The sequence below is a fragment of the Trachypithecus francoisi genome, unplaced genomic scaffold (genome assembly GCF_009764315.1).
Source record: "Trachypithecus francoisi isolate TF-2019V2 unplaced genomic scaffold, Tfra_2.0 Lachesis_group2, whole genome shotgun sequence".
Taxonomy (NCBI): domain Eukaryota; kingdom Metazoa; phylum Chordata; class Mammalia; order Primates; family Cercopithecidae; genus Trachypithecus; species Trachypithecus francoisi.
The window spans coordinates 68,212,268-68,228,066 of NW_022681465.1; the positions used below are offsets into that span (position 1 = coordinate 68,212,268).

General features: G+C 39.9%; 1 protein-coding gene across 1 annotated transcript in view; it reads left to right on the forward strand.

The window, feature by feature from the left end:
* The window catches only part of ADAMTS12 (ADAM metallopeptidase with thrombospondin type 1 motif 12), a 411,005-nt gene that overhangs the window by 260,239 nt on the left and 134,967 nt on the right, over nt 1-15,799 (forward strand). The window contains exons 7-9 of the mRNA XM_033179311.1: nt 2,314-2,463; nt 11,493-11,636; nt 12,217-12,361. Coding sequence (XP_033035202.1) covers nt 2,314-2,463; nt 11,493-11,636; nt 12,217-12,361 — 439 coding nt within the window. The remainder of the gene's footprint in view (nt 1-2,313; nt 2,464-11,492; nt 11,637-12,216; nt 12,362-15,799) is intronic.

Below are 15,799 nucleotides of genomic sequence, written 5' to 3' on the forward strand. Positions count from 1 at the left end.
CTCAGCAATGGCGGGCGCCCCTCCCCCAGCCTCGCTGCTGCCTTGCGGATAGATCGCCGCAGACGGCTGTGTTAGCAGTGAGGGAGGCTCCGTGGGCGTGGGGCCCTCCCGGCCAGGTGTGGGATATATTCTCCTGGTGTGCCTGTTTCCTTAAAGCGCAGTATTGGGGTGGGAGTTACCCGATTTTCCAGGTGTTGTGTGTCTCAGTTCCCCTGGCTAGGAAAAAGGGATTCCTTTCCCCCTTGCGCTTCCAGGTGAGGCGATGCCTCGCCCTGCTTCAGCTCACGCTGGTCAGGCTGCAGCAGCTGACCAGCACCGATTGTCCGGCACTCCCTAGCGAGATGACCCCAGTACCTCAGTTGAAAACGCAGAAATCACCGGTCTTCTGTGTCGCTCGCGCTGGGAGTTGGAGACTGGAGCTGCTCCTATTCGGCCATCTTGCTCCCGTGTCTCCTTTTTTCTTATAGTCACTTTCCTTCCTTAGGACAGGGGTCTTTTTGCATAAAAGTGTGTTGAACCTCAACAGCTCCTAGACAGTGGAGAGCATTTCAAGTTCTATAGCAGTATTTCCCACCCTCAGCACTATTGACATTTGGGGCTGATGATTCTTTGTTGTTGGGTCTGTATAGTATGTTGTAAGATATTTAGCAGCACATCTGGCCTCTACCCATGAGATGTCAGTAGCACTCTCCTCCAACCTCTGACAGCTGAAACTGTCTCCAGACATTGCCAAATGTCTCCTAGAAGGGGATGAACAGCAAAATCACCCACCCTCATTGAAAACCACTTGCCTGAAAAAATAGGTAGGATCATGAAGGAAGGGACGTTTGAGACTGAGCTTTGCCTCTGAGAGACTATCCTGAGATCCACATTAACAGAGTTCTCTACAGAACAGCATTCAGGAGAAGGAGGATTTGGCATGGAACACACCCAATGTGGGTTCCACATGTGCAACTAGTGGCTGCTGCAAGCCAAGGCATATTTTCTGTTACATAATGGCCCAGTGCATGGTGGAAGTAGAACTTAAGCTGCTTGCCTGTAAGAACCATGCTCCTATAATTCTTTTGTTAGCTGCTTTTCTCTTTAGTGCTGGACACTTCATAGGCACTCCATAATCAGTATTTAATGTGCCTGACCTCCTGCCATATCAAAATGAGAAAGTCAGGGGATCAGCAATGAGCACCACTCATCTTTTTCCAGCAGCTTCACGCAGACCTGGGCTTTTTGAATGAAATAACAACAAGTACATTCTGCAGCAGGGGTAGAAAAGTGTTTGATTGGTTCTCTTACAGACCTGGAAGTTATGTAAATGATTGGGCTGTATCATCTTGCTCTCCAGTACTGAACCCCTAGTAACTGCTGCTGCTAGTGAGAGTGCGGATTTGAGTTTGTGGTGCATGTGCTGAGACTGGGCCTGCTCTCTCCTGTCCTATAAGATTCACATGGGTTCTCAAAGTCTGGATATTTTCCATGGCCCAATGGATGAAAAAAGCAGGAGATCATTTGTTGCTAGAAATGGTGCCCACGCAAACCCCGTTAGCTGCTGGTGTTCAGTTAACTAGAGTTCAGAACATTGTGGCCATTTCTGCTAGTCACTCTTGGCAAAGAGCTCCTTTTGTGCTAAAGAAAACCTAATGACTAATTAATGACTCTTTCGAAACTCTTGTCTGTGATTGAAATAATCTCTACCAGTTTATGGGAGCATGTTTTTTCTATTTAAAAGCCATAATTAGTATTTTCTGAGATTCTGGGTGTACATGCACATGCAGGCATGCATTCTCTTGTATATGCAATATTGTTAGTAGAATGGGGCTGGATAGACAATGTTTAGATCTCTGGATAGGTTGATGGGACCAACTGTCTTTTTCAGGAATGGGAAAAAGAACTTCTTAGATGAGTTTCGAGCACAGACCTCAGAAAGACTAAAAAGGATTTTCATATTTGAAAAACTCTAGTCACTGCTGATTGTTTCTTCCATATTTAAAAGTTCAAATTAACTTCAGTTTTCAATAATATCTTTTGTTGGCCAAATCATGTAATTTGATGTCCTGAGATCCAGAACAAAATAAGCTCAAAATAACACATTTGCTACATTTTCCCACATTCTGTGTTGGTGAAATTCAGTAATCAAAAGGTAAAATCAGAATCATCTTAGTGAATTCAAAATTGCTGCCTACATTCATGTAGACTTTTTTAAAAATGCCAAGCATACTTTATAGACCATATTGAATGAGTTTATACCCAGATTTTTTTCCAGGAGGTTTTTCCAGATGTTTCTTTGGGCGCCTGAACTTCTCTATTCTCTGCTTTCAGAAAGGACATCTGTGCTGGTTTCAATCGCCCCTGCGAGACCCTGGGCCTGTCTCACCTTTCAGGAATGTGTCAGCCTCACCGCAGTTGTAACATCAATGAAGATTCGGGACTCCCCCTGGCTTTCACAATTGCCCATGAGCTAGGACACAGGTAAAGGGCCAATGATAAGGAGGACTGCTCACCATATTCATGTGTCAGTATCAGCAGAGAGAATGGAATGCACCTCAAATTGGGGGTCAGGAGACTCAGATTACAATGTGGCTTGCAACTCACCCTCCTCAACCTCTGCTTTCATCTGTAAAGTGGGGATAGTAACACACCTCATAGGCTCCAATGTCCCACTGCCCAGACCACGTACACCTACACATATCACAGAACCAAATAGGCCACTCCAATTCTCTGGATTAGAATGGAGGAAGGACAGAGATAAGCTTCAACTCAGTTGTTTAATTGAGGAATAACCCTTGGTTAGTTCCTATGAAATGATAATGTTAATATCACCAAAAAGCCACAAAACCTAACATTTTTGCACCCTTACTTTGTGCCATTGTGCTTTTTATTGCATCACTGAATCTGCTCAACAACCTTTTGAAATAGATAGTACTGTTAGTCCCGTTTTCCTTATGTTTATTAAAGGAGGACATGGAATAAATAAAAAATTGAAAACTGTTGTAAACTTGGAAAGACTTTAACGTGAACACCAGTTAACTGGATGTCCACGTTGTTCCCAAAAATATATGAATTTGATTAGGTGAATTCCTTGAGGGCAGGTTGCAGAATGCTTGAGTGAAGATATAATGAGATTCTGAATTCCGCCAGATATCAGAGGTTTCCATGGAGGAAAGATCTTAGCTTATTTGTAACTTTATTTGCCATTATATTTGCTAACTACAAATAAGAGAGCATCATACTAATATGAAACTGGGTGGGGAGGCAAATGAACCACTGAACTATATCCCCCACCTATCATGTATCCACCAGCTTGGATCTCCTCCCTTTGAAGAAGGAAAAATGCTGGGGAATATTCTTAGTGCATAATTAGAAAAGAGGCAGGATTGGAAAAAAACACTGGAGACTGAATTATTCTAGGCCTGGCCTCTCTAATTTCGGCTTGCTCACCACTTTTCTAATATAACACTTCTAAAACAATTTTACCTGTATTATAAAGACAGAGCATTGCCTTGAGAATTGGAGAAAGGAATTGTTGTTCTGACTTTTCTGTTGACCAGTATTATGACCTTAGATAATTCTCTTCACCACTCTATACCTGTTTCCTCATCTATAAAACTAGTAGGTTGAACTAGGCAATATTTAAGGTGATTTATTGGATTCTCACCAAAAAAGCCTTGGTGATAAATGTGACATATTCCAGTATCCTTATTTGTCAAAAATTCAGAGATAGAGAAACTAAGTGACTTGCTTTCATTAAATAATAATTAGGGATGCAGGGGAGCTGGCCATCTTGATCAGACTAGGCCATAGTTGTTGGCATGTCGATAATAAAACCTGGCAAAATGTTAAGTTATTGTTATGCACAGACAGGAGTCCCCAATTCTCATATGTGGAAGGACATGGCTCCTGTGGCCTTCAGTCAAGACATCGTTGTAAGCAGCACCTGCTGACCAAACAACGCTAGGTGACTGTAACTGGCTCAAACTGAGAAGTTATCATTCAAGCCATCCCAACAATGGTATACTCAAACCAAAGAAAAGTGGAAAAGACTTTGCTTGATAAAAGACATTCTTAGGCCGGGCGCGGTGGCTCAAGCCTGTAATCCCAGCACTTTGGGAGGCCGAGACGGGCGGATCACAAGGTCAGGAGATCGAGACCATCCTGGCTAACCCGGTGAAACCCCGTCTCTACTAAAAAATACAAAAAACTAGCCGGGCGAGGTGGCGGGTGCCTGTAGTCCCAGCTACTCGGGAGGCTGAGGCAGGAGAATGGCGTGAACCTGAAAGGCGGAGCTTGCAGTGAGCTGAGATCCAGCCACTGCACTCAGTTTGGGGGACAGAGTGAGACTCCGTCTCAAAAAAAAAAAAAAAAAAGACATTCTTGAATCCTCACTTTTTGTGTTCCAAGGATGGGTTCTTTCTATCCTCAAGTTCAACCTGACCTTGTAACAAGGAATATGTTAAGCATGTCCTTCAAAAGCAATGTTGCCCAATTTTTGAGGCAATCATTGACTTAACTTCCTGGGCATGGACACATCACCTTTGTAAGGAAGGCCACCTAAGTAAACAAAGCTAATGGCAAGTGTGATCCTCCTTTCAGATTTCAAATTTTCTCTAATAAAGTTAAGAACCTCATGGTAACGTTACTTGGGCACAATTTCCCTGGACACTTAAAAACAAATAGTGGTAGATGTTTAGTAGTTATCGGGAGTGGTAGATTATTTAACAGACTAGAACTGAGTCACTACCTGAATCACTTTGATATTGTAGTAAGGTTAAACTGAACACTAGTTCAGAACTATCTGATGCATTGTGGAAATAAAACTATTATAAGGTTTCTTTATCCTATACTTTTGTTGTTATTGTTGTTCTATTTCAAATTATGAATGAAAAAAGTGAGGATCTAGCTCCTAAAAGAACTCTTTAACTAAATATCAAGTTTCTAAGTAAAAGAATTAAAGAATACTGGAGGCAGAACTAGAGAACAGTCTTTGAGTTCATTCAGAAAGCCATTATTCTCCGCAAAGTAACACAGGAACAGAAAACCAAATACCTCATGTTCCTACTCTTAAGTGGGAGTTGAACAGTGAGAACACATGAACACAGGGAGGGGAACATCACACACTGGGGCCTGTTGGGGTTCAGAGGAAAGGGTAGGGATAGCATTCAAGGCATACCTAATGCATGCGGGACTTAAAACCTAGATGATGGGTTGATGGATGCAGCAAGCCACCATGACACATGTATACCTATGTAACAAACCTGCACATTCTGCACATGTATCCCAGAACTTAAAATAAAATAAAATAAAAATAAATAAATAAAACTGAAAAAAAAAGTCAATGCTGAGACAAGGATTTGAGAGCAATTAATTTGTTTGGAAGGTAAAGGAAATCGCAGTAGGGAAGTAGGGTGTAAAACAGAACAGGGAAGGCAGACAATAAGCAGTTCATTATCGCAGCTTCCACTCTGAGCAGTTGAACCTTAATCCCACGGACCAACTCCGAGAACGATATACAACACACGTTTCAGAGTTACCCTACCCAAGGTGAGAAGAACTGGGCTGTTTTATATACCAACACCCTTAAGTCGTTGGTTAAAGGCTGTTCCCAGAGGTTGTTATTAATAATTCCCTGATACTTTCAGCAGAGCAGTCTGATTTGGCTCTGGAGAAATCCCAGGTAAAGAGATGCTTATACTAGCAGCTGGAAGTCAGCTAGTGGTGAGTCTATGAACAGGTACCAGTAGTATCTGTTACCAATAGCTTACTCAGGGGCATTAAATGCCACTCCTTAAAAAGTTTTAAGTCAAAGAAAAAAAAAGTTTTAAGTCATGGAAGATAGAATATATATACTTTTCCATATGCCTTCTACTTAGTATGATGAAAAACACTGAACACTATATCAAAAACAAACATAGGAAGACTGAAAGATGGAGAGAAGGAAGGCAGGCTGAGAACCACAGAACCTGAAGAGTGACACGGTGGTCAGTTCCCTGGCTTTTCTTTTCTCTTGTATATGCCAGACTTGGAACTGATGATGGCAACAACCTGGAAATACACACACACACACACACACACATAATTCTGTTATCTCTATCCAAAGGAGTAGGAAAGGGACAGTCTAACAAGACAGAAAATTTTAGACAGTAACCCTTCTACTCCAGGTGAACAGCAAAGGAAAAAAAAAACTGTAAAACGGTGGCTCTATGCTAGCAAAGTCTGAGTGGGAAGCCTAGACTTGCATCTGTGTGGAGCTATAACAAAGCACCAAACACCACTACTTGGGTAGTGTCAAAAAGACCAATTAGGGACTAAGACTTTGATCCCCATAGGCCAGTAATGAGGGCTCCCCTAACCCCACCACTGTGGTGTCAGGACAAATTACATGGGGAGCCAGAAATTTCATCCACCCCTAGACAGTAACAAGGACCCATCCCTTTCACAACTCAGGTAGCTACAGAGCTTGGCAGTAATGAAGCAGTGGCCCCACTCCCTTCCCCGCCAGAGCAGTGTCAGAAAAGCAAGCTAAAACCAAAGATTTAAATAAGATCCATAACATAATATAAAAACCTCCAGGTTTCAATATAAATCACTCATTATACCAAGAACCAGGAATATCTCAAACTGAATGAAAAAAAAAAAAAGAATGTCAAGAGATGACAGAGATTTTAGAATTAGCTGACAAATATTTAAAGTGGCCATGGTGAAAAAGCTTCAATGAGCAATTACCAACAGCATTTAAACAAATGAAAAAATAATGTATCAGCTAAGAAATAAAAGACATAAAGAAAAGTCAAACATGTAGAACTGAAAAATGGAATAATGTAAATAAAAAGCTCGGTGAACACTAGGGCTCAACAGTAGAATGGATGAAACAGAGGAAAGAATTAATGATCTAGAAAAGAGAACGATAGAAATTATGTAATCTATATAAACAAAGAGAAAGAGACTAAAAGAAATTGAACACAACTTCAGAGACCCATGGAATATAACAAAAGATCTTATGTTCATGTCATTGGAGCCTCAGAAAGAGAGGAAAAAGACAATAGCATTGAAAAAGTGCTCAAAGAACAAATGGCTAAAAATTGTGCACATTGGATGAGACATAAACCTACGTATTTAAGAAGATGGGAGAAACTCAACAAGGTTAAACCCAAAGAAAAACCCAGGCCTATCATAGTTAAACTTCTGAAATCTAAAGAGAAAGGAAAATCTTGAAAGCAGCAAGAGAGAAGTGATACCTCATCTATAGGAGGGAAACTATTGGAGTGACAGTGGATTTCTCATCAGAAACAGTGGCGACCCAAAGAAGTGGCGCAGGCTGGGCGCGGTGGCTCAAGCCTGTAATCCCAGCACTTTGGGAGGCCAAGACGGGCGGATCACGAGGTCAGGAGATCGAGACCATCCTGGCTAACACGGTGAAATCCCGTCTCTACTAAAAAATACAAAAAACTAGCAGGCGTGGCGGAGGCAGGAGAATGGCGTAAACCCGGAGGGCGGAGCTTGCAGTGAGCTGAGATCCGGCCACTGCACCCCAGCCCTGGGGACAGAGCAGACTCCGGCTCAAAAAAAAAAAAAAAAAAAAAAAAAGAGGTGGTGCAATATTTTTCAATGCTAAAAGAAAAGACCTGTCAACAACAACCCAGAATCATAAACTAAATAAAGTGGTTGAGAAGGAAACACTTTCTAATTCATTTCATGAAGCTAGTATTACCCTTGCACTAATTTCAAAGACAATGCAAAAGAGAAAACTAAAGAACAATATCCTTCATGAATATAGATGTAAAAAAGTTAACAAAATATTAGCAAGTAGAATTCAGCAATATAAGAAAAAAAGAAATAGACACAATGACCAAGTGGGATTTATTTCAGGGATGCAAGCCTGGCTCAATATTTGAAAATCAGCATAATCTACCACTGTAACAGGCAAAACAAGAGAAACCACATAATTATATTAATATTATTAATAGATAAAACATTTGACAAAATTTAATATCCATTCATCATAAAAAACACTCAGAAATTGAAATTTCGTCAACTTGATAAAGAACATCTACAAAAAAATTAAACCTGATATTATACTTAATGCTGAAACACTGAATATGTTTCCCCTAAGATCAAAACAAGACAAGGATGTCCATTCTCACCAATTCTTGTTCAACATAGTACTAACAGTTTCAGCCAGTGCAATAAGACAAGGAAAGGAAATAAAAAGCATACATATGGGAAAGAAAGAAACAAAACTATCCCTAACATAATTGTATATGTTGAGGACCCCATCTACAATGGGCGAACTGATCTTTGACAAAGTCGACAGAAATGTACAATGGGGAAATGACACCATATTTAATAAATGGTGCTGGCAAAATTGGATAGCCACATGCAGAAGAACGAAACTGGACCCCTATCTCTCACCACATACAAAACCTAACTCAAGATTGATCGAAGACTTAAATGTAAGTCCTGAAACTACAAAAATCCTGGAAGAAAACCTAGGAGAAACTCTTTTGGAGTTTTGGTCCAGGCAAAGAATTTATGACTAAGACCTCAAAAGCAAATGCAACAAAACGAAAAACAGCCAAATGGGACTTAATTAAACAAAAAAGCTTCTACACATCAAAAGGAATAATCAATGGAGTAAACAGACAACCTACAGAGTGGAGAAAATAGATGTAAACTGTACATCTGACAAAGGACTAATATCCAGAATCTATTGGGAATTCAAACAACTGAACAAGAAAAAAAAAAAACATTAAAAAGTAGGAGTAGGGTAAGAACAGACATTTTTCAAAAGAAGACACAAAAGTGGCCAATAAACATATAAAAAATCCTCAACATCACTAATTATCAGAGAAATGCAAATTAAAACCACAATGAGGTACTATCTCACACCAATCAGAATGAGTATTATTAAAAAATCAGAAAATGACAGCTGTCAGCGAGGATGTGGAGAAAAGAGAATGCTTATACACCATTGTGGTTGGAAATATAAATTAGCACAAACTCTATGGGAAACAGTATGGAGGTTTCTCAAGAGCTAAAACTAGAGCTATCATTGACCCAGCAATCCCTCTACTGGTTATGTACCCAAAGGAAGAGACATTATTGTGTAAAAAAAATACCTGCATTCATACGTTTATTGCAGCACTATTCACAACAGCAAAGTCAAGGAATCAACCAACAGATGACTAGATAATGAAAATGTGGTATGTTTACACCATGGAATACTATACAGCCATAAAAAAGAATGAAATCATTTCTTGTACAGCAACATAAATGGAGTTGGAGACCATTATCCTAAGCAAAATAACTTAGAAAATCAAACACTTCATATTCTCACTTACAAGTGCGAGCTAAACAATGAGTATGTTGGGGACTCCAAAAGCTGGGGAGAGTGGGAGGAGAATGAGTTGAAAATCTATTGGGTACAACGTTCACCATTTGGATGATAGGTACACTAGAAGCCCAAACCTCAGTATTATGCAATATGTCTATGTAAAAAACCTGCACATGTACCCCCTGAATCTATAAAAATAAAGAATAGAAAAAAAAATGTTAAGGTGCCTTTCAGGTATTTCTTTCTTTAGTTGTATAATTCTAATTAGCTGTGGATCAAACTGAGAAACATTGGAGAGGTCAATGAAATGGCCTGAGATAGACCATAATTATGGAGAAAAATATAATAAATCAATATCCCAAGAAGATACTCATCATAGTTTAATAACAAAGATATCCCTTTGTTTTTTGCACACTTGTTTGTTTCATCACTGATTGTGTATAATGCAAAAGAGAAAGTAACTTGTGCTATCACCCAAGTGAATAATTTTATTTTGAGAGAAGACTTAAAAATCCATTTTTGAGGGCCCTAGATTATATGACTTGGTGTATTGACATATCCACAGCTAAGAAGATCATTATTCATGTAGGTTTTTAGAACCTTGCTTGCAGTTTAGGATTTTAACTACTGAACAGTCAAACATGTAGAGTACTTCATGATCTGGGTGAGGCTGTGTTTATAACAGGCTAGGGAAAGCCTGCTCAGAAGGAAGCTTTCATTGAATCGCGTTCCTTGTGGGTGAGTGATAAGAGCTTTGTACATTAATGCTCTGACTCCTTTGTGAGTTTTATATTCATGTGGAATGTGATTAGAGTTTGTTAAGTACACTGATAATACCATAATGCATGAAAATACAAGAAAATCTCTGAATCCCCCAAAGACTCTTCTCAGCAAGAGTGTCTACTACTGATCAGAAGGTTTCATTAAAGTTGGATATGAGCTTCCCAGTCAGAGGAGTTGAATTTCACTACAAAGAGTGAAAGGTCATGCAGATTTGGAAATGTAAGCCAATGTCTCCAGGTTTAGATGTCTAGTGTCTCAAAGTCCACCCCAGTGGAGAGAGTTCTGGGAATCTCAGAAAGTGTCTTTGGGTGATCTTGAGAACATAGCTTATAAACAAAGGCTTCTGAATTGTCTTCCCTAGGCACCCTCGTGCCATGATGAATGGTTTTGCTCTTCAAGGCCCTTAAAGGCTACTTCACTGGGTCAGCCCTGGCAGTAGAACATCAGGGAACAGACCAAGTGACACATGGACAACAGCACTGTGTTAGGAGCACAAAGATCTGTGTCTGAAACCTAGTTTTACCACTAACAAGCTGTATGACTTTTGACAAATCTCAAAGTCTAAACTTTTTCGTATGGAAAAGGAAAATAAGCTAGATTGTGATAAAAAGAAAACAAGAATTTTTTTTTTAATTCTATCATTTATGAAGCCCTTATTATCTGCCAGGTACCCTGTTAAGTGGTTTTCAAACTATTCTATTCAGATCTCATTGTAGCACTAGGATAACTACCCCATCTTCTAGGAGAGGAAAAATGAGGCAAATTTTAATAATTTACAGGTCATTTAAGTGGCAAGGCTAGAGTTTAAATACAGATCATCTGTCTTAAAAATGCTGCTCTTCACTACTGAATTAGGAGGTCTCCCTAACGTGTCCCCTGTTGGAGGACTCCTGTAGCAATAGTAGAAAGACATCGATCCCTCAAAGCTTGTAGGCTTTGACAAAGTCTCCCAGAGGCTTCTCCTTTCACGCTCTCTTAAATTATGACAAAAAGGGAAAAAAAGATTTTGCTTTTTTGTGCTATGCGCTGTGGTTACTGCAGCAGGAGAAAGCAAATAGCTGGGGGCAGGATTTGCTTTCTTGACTCCTGATTCATAAAAACAAAGCCAGACAGAGTTCTTAGCCATCTGCCAAGAAGAAGTTTCTGAATTAGCTGCATGGCTCCCATGGATGCATATCTGAGGTAAAGCATGCCTACAATGTTCCCTGTACTTTTTCATTTGAAAATTAGCTATGCCCTCCAACTTCAAAGCCTCACTTTGAAAACAGTTGCCTCCTGTACAAATGTGGCTCTCTGTGGGTTACTATGATCTTAGGGAAACTATGGCTTTTCTTCCTGTTTAATGCCTGCCTGCTGGCTCTTCTTGTGCTTGGTTCCTCCCTGCCAGCTTTGGCATCCAGCATGATGGGAAAGAAAATGACTGTGAGCCCGTGGGCAGACACCCGTACATCATGTCCCGCCAGCTCCAGTACGATCCCACCCCACTGACATGGTCCAAGTGCAGCGAGGAGTACATCACCCGCTTCTTGGAGTAAGTGACAGTGTCTTGTGATACCCTCACCTGGGTCTCTTTAAATCGGAAGCTGCGTTGAGTTTTACACAGAGAAGCTGATGCCTGGAGAAGGCTGGGTTCCATCCCGCAGGCCACCGTGTCAGGGTAGCATCAGAAGGGGCAGATTTCACTTCTGCATTCTGATCCTGAGGTCTAGATGGGCTCTGCCCTCTGGCCACAGGCAGGTGAACATCCTGTCCCATCCCAGATTGCCGTTGCCCCAAAATAACTTTTTATGAGCCAATTATGAATTAAGTCCTTGGCAACCGGCAGGAACACCCAACGGAGATCAGAGTGGTCACTCAAACCTCATTGAGAGTAGGATAATGATTTTCTAATTTTATCATGGCTTGTATTTTCTAGATAAACTAAGCTTATGTTGTGGGATATGATTTGCATTTTCTTTAATAACTCCCTCCTTGGGCCTAGAGGGTTCTCTGCCTTGTAAAAAATAAAGTTAAGACAAAGAGTAAACCAGAGGGAAGTTTCTGTTGAATGAAAGGCTCAAAGTGAAGGGAATCCTAAACAACTCCTCTCATTTCTGTCAACTTGTTTTCAGCCGAGGCTGGGGGTTCTGTCTTGATGACATACCTAAAAAGAAAGGCTTGAAGTCCAAGGTCATTGCCCCGGGAGTGATCTATGATGTTCACCACCAGTGCCAGCTACAGTATGGACCCAATGCTACCTTCTGTCAGGAAGTAGAAGTAAGTGTTGGCTATCTTAGTACCTCTTGGGCATATGCAGGGCTTCAGATCTCCAGCATGCTGAAGGAAGGGCCAGGGCAATATTTGGAAATTTGAACATCCAGATACAGAAATAGAAGCTTTATTTTAAGTCAAGGTGTGTCTGTAAGGCAAAACAATTAAGCTGGAGTCATATTCCTTGACATTGCTACCTTGGTATTCTACAAACCCTACATTCCATTGCAAATGGGTGGTGGTTGAGGCTGTTCCACAGTGATTTTCAGGATTCACAGTGATTCACAACTGCAGACTCCATAGCAACTAACTTAATCCCTAAAATTCCTCCCTTTCTTGAATTTCACATCTGGCTAAAGTGTACCAGGAGCTCCCAAGGTAGAAATAGGATTTATTCACCAATTCATTGTTCTCATTTATTTTCAATGTCCAAATAATAATTCAGGATTTGACACCGTACCTTCTGAAGAATCTATAGCTCTGTTCTGTCTTCTTCATTATCACTGTCACTGCCTCAATTCAGTCTCTCATCATCTTTCTTTGCTATCGTAATTATCTCCTACTATTCTCCCTCCTATTCAAATTGTTGCTCAAGTTATTTTTTAAAAACACGATCTAACCATGGTCTACTCTTGCTGTTAGGGTCCCCGCTGACCACAGGATAAAGTCCCAGCTCCTTTTGAGGCAGTCCTTCGTGATTTGGAAACTGTCTGTTCTCTGAATTCATCCCTTATAATGCAAAAGTATCTGTGTTAATACATACATATTGACAAGACAAGTCTCGCTGAATCCCTGCCAGATTCTGTTATGTACTGAATAAGAAGAAAATATAAGCACTCAAAAATTAATAAGACAAAATCTCTGCCCTCGAGGAGCTCATGGTAGAGGAGGCAGGCATAAAAACTTTAATACAGTGAGATAAATTCAAACCGAAACATAGAAAAAAACTTAAAGGGGAAAGTAAATAACTATGCTTAGACAGAACAAGCAAAGTTAACAGAGAAGGTAAAATTGATACAAAAATCCTCACCCCTCACTTCTAACTGGCTACCAAGTTACGCCAATTCTGCCTCCTAATCTTTTTTTTTTTTTTTTTTTGAGACAGAGTCTTTCTCTGTCGCCCAGGCTGGAGTGCACTGGCATGATCTTGGCTCACTGCAACCTCCGCCTGCCCAGTTCAAGCAATTCTCGTGCCTCAGCCTCCCAAGTAGCTGGGATTACAGGGACACGCCAACAGGCCCGGCTAATTTTTGTATTTTCAGTAGAGATGGGGTTTCTCCATGTTGGTTAGGCTGGTCTCAAACTCCTGACCTCAGGTGATTCACCCGCCTTGGCCTCCCAAAGTGCTGGGATTACAGGAATGAACCACTGTGCCCCGCCTAAATATTTCTAAAATCCACCTATTCCTAGATGACTATAGCAGTTTCCTGATTGGTAGAGTCTGAACGCTTCCCCTTAACTCTGATTCATTTTCCAAAATGCAGCCTAAGTAACCTTTCTAAGTGGAAATCCATTTATCAATGGATTTATAAATACTCCTCTGTGAGTAGAATATCTCATGGCCTTCCTATTTTCTTGCAATAAAGTACAAATTTCCTAAAATGGCTTAAGAAGAGGCTTCAGAATTTGCTCTTCTCTTGCTCTCTGGCCTTATGCTTTAAAATGTTGTTTTAGCCCTTCACTCTCTAATCTGCTACTGATTATATGTATATTGAATTTTATCACTAATCTTCCCTATCCAGGAAGCCTCTCCTTCATATTTTCATCTCTTTGTATCTCTGTATTTTGTTTAATTTATCTTTATCCTCTAGTTCACTAGTTCTCTCTTCAGATTTGTCCAATTACACATTATATTTAACCTGTCTATTGACTTTTTAATCTCATTTATCATTTTTTTATTTATAAAAGTCTGTTTGATTATTTTTCTGAATTTTCTCTCACTTCCATGGTATTTTGTTCCTAATTTTAAACTTTTGATGTAATCTTTTATTTCTTTAATAACATGTGACATTTATTTTGCAATTTATACTGAGTAATTTCAGTGTTCAGAGTCTATGTCCATCTGTTTCTCCTGTTTGGGGTTTCTTCACATATTATGTGTTACTTCCTTTTGTGGTTTTTTGCTTTTATGGTGAGCTTTTAGTTATAAAACTTTATGTCAGGTTTTCCTTTAGGGCTCAGATGGCTAGCACATTCTTTCAGAGAAAATTTTCACTTCTGTCTCTGGGTCAGTTTAAAAGGTTATTGATTTGATGTTGTGTTGACTTCGTGAGCAGCATGGGGGCGAGTGTGGATACCAACTCTTAGGAGTAATATCTGACCACTCCTTCTAGAGTTAAAATCAAAAGAGACAAGTTTTCTGTGTACCTAGATTTCAGGTCACCCTTTTACTTAAGGTCTTATATGAAGGTCTCCAACTTCCTACCTTACATAGGCCCTAGGCATTGTCTCCAGTATCTAAGTGACTAATAAATCAAAGATCTAAGTAATTAGGTTTGCATCTCCAGATTAACATTTCTGCTACATTTTTAGCCTTTGGGGAATTTCCTTACTTTCTTGGTGACTCAAGGATGCACTTAAAAAAACATTTAAAATGTATTATGCACGATTTTAGAAGATTTATAGAAGTAAGGGTTTTCCAGGGTATCTTGTTGTTTACTAGAAACAGGACACCCTACTTATCTCTGGTCAGCTCCTCTTTTGCACTCCATGTTTATCTGTCGTGAACAGCCTCCATTCTCTGAAAGTGCTGGGTTCTCCACAACCTCTAGAAACCTGCACACTCTGGTTCCTCGGAATCATCCCTTCTGCTCATCATTTCAGTTTCAGCTTAAATATTCTTTTATATCCTATCCTGAATTTCCTATGTCAAAGCTTTATTAGACTGTATTCTAGGTTCTTGTTTACTGGACTGTCTCCTTTCCTACCATGTCAGCTCTCTGAGGAAATTTTTATCCTTGACACTCAGCAATGCCTAGCACATAGTAGGCACTCAATAGATAAGTGAATGAAGACTTCAGATCCCTTTATATGGCAGCCAAGATAACCTCATCATTTTCCATATTAACAACACCCTAAAATACCAGAAAATGTAGCATCATCCATGTTATAACTTTTTATTTTGAAATAGTTTAAACTCCAAATAAATTGAAAAAAATTAGTACAAAGTTTCTGTGTACCATTCGCCTAGCACATCATCCTTTCTAAATGCTCAGTGAACTTAAAGTAAAAGAAATCCACAGAAAGAAGGAAAAAGAATAAAAGGGGGAGTGATAAGCATGAATAGATATTGAGGCTGAAGTGGAGATAACAGAAGAGTTATGTGGGTTTTCACATCCACATTGGAAGAGACAATGATGTATTCTCCTTGAACAGGGCCAGGATTTAGAACCGAAACCTTTGCATGAACTGCTATTCTCATAGAGTTATGCTTCACTGAAAGGA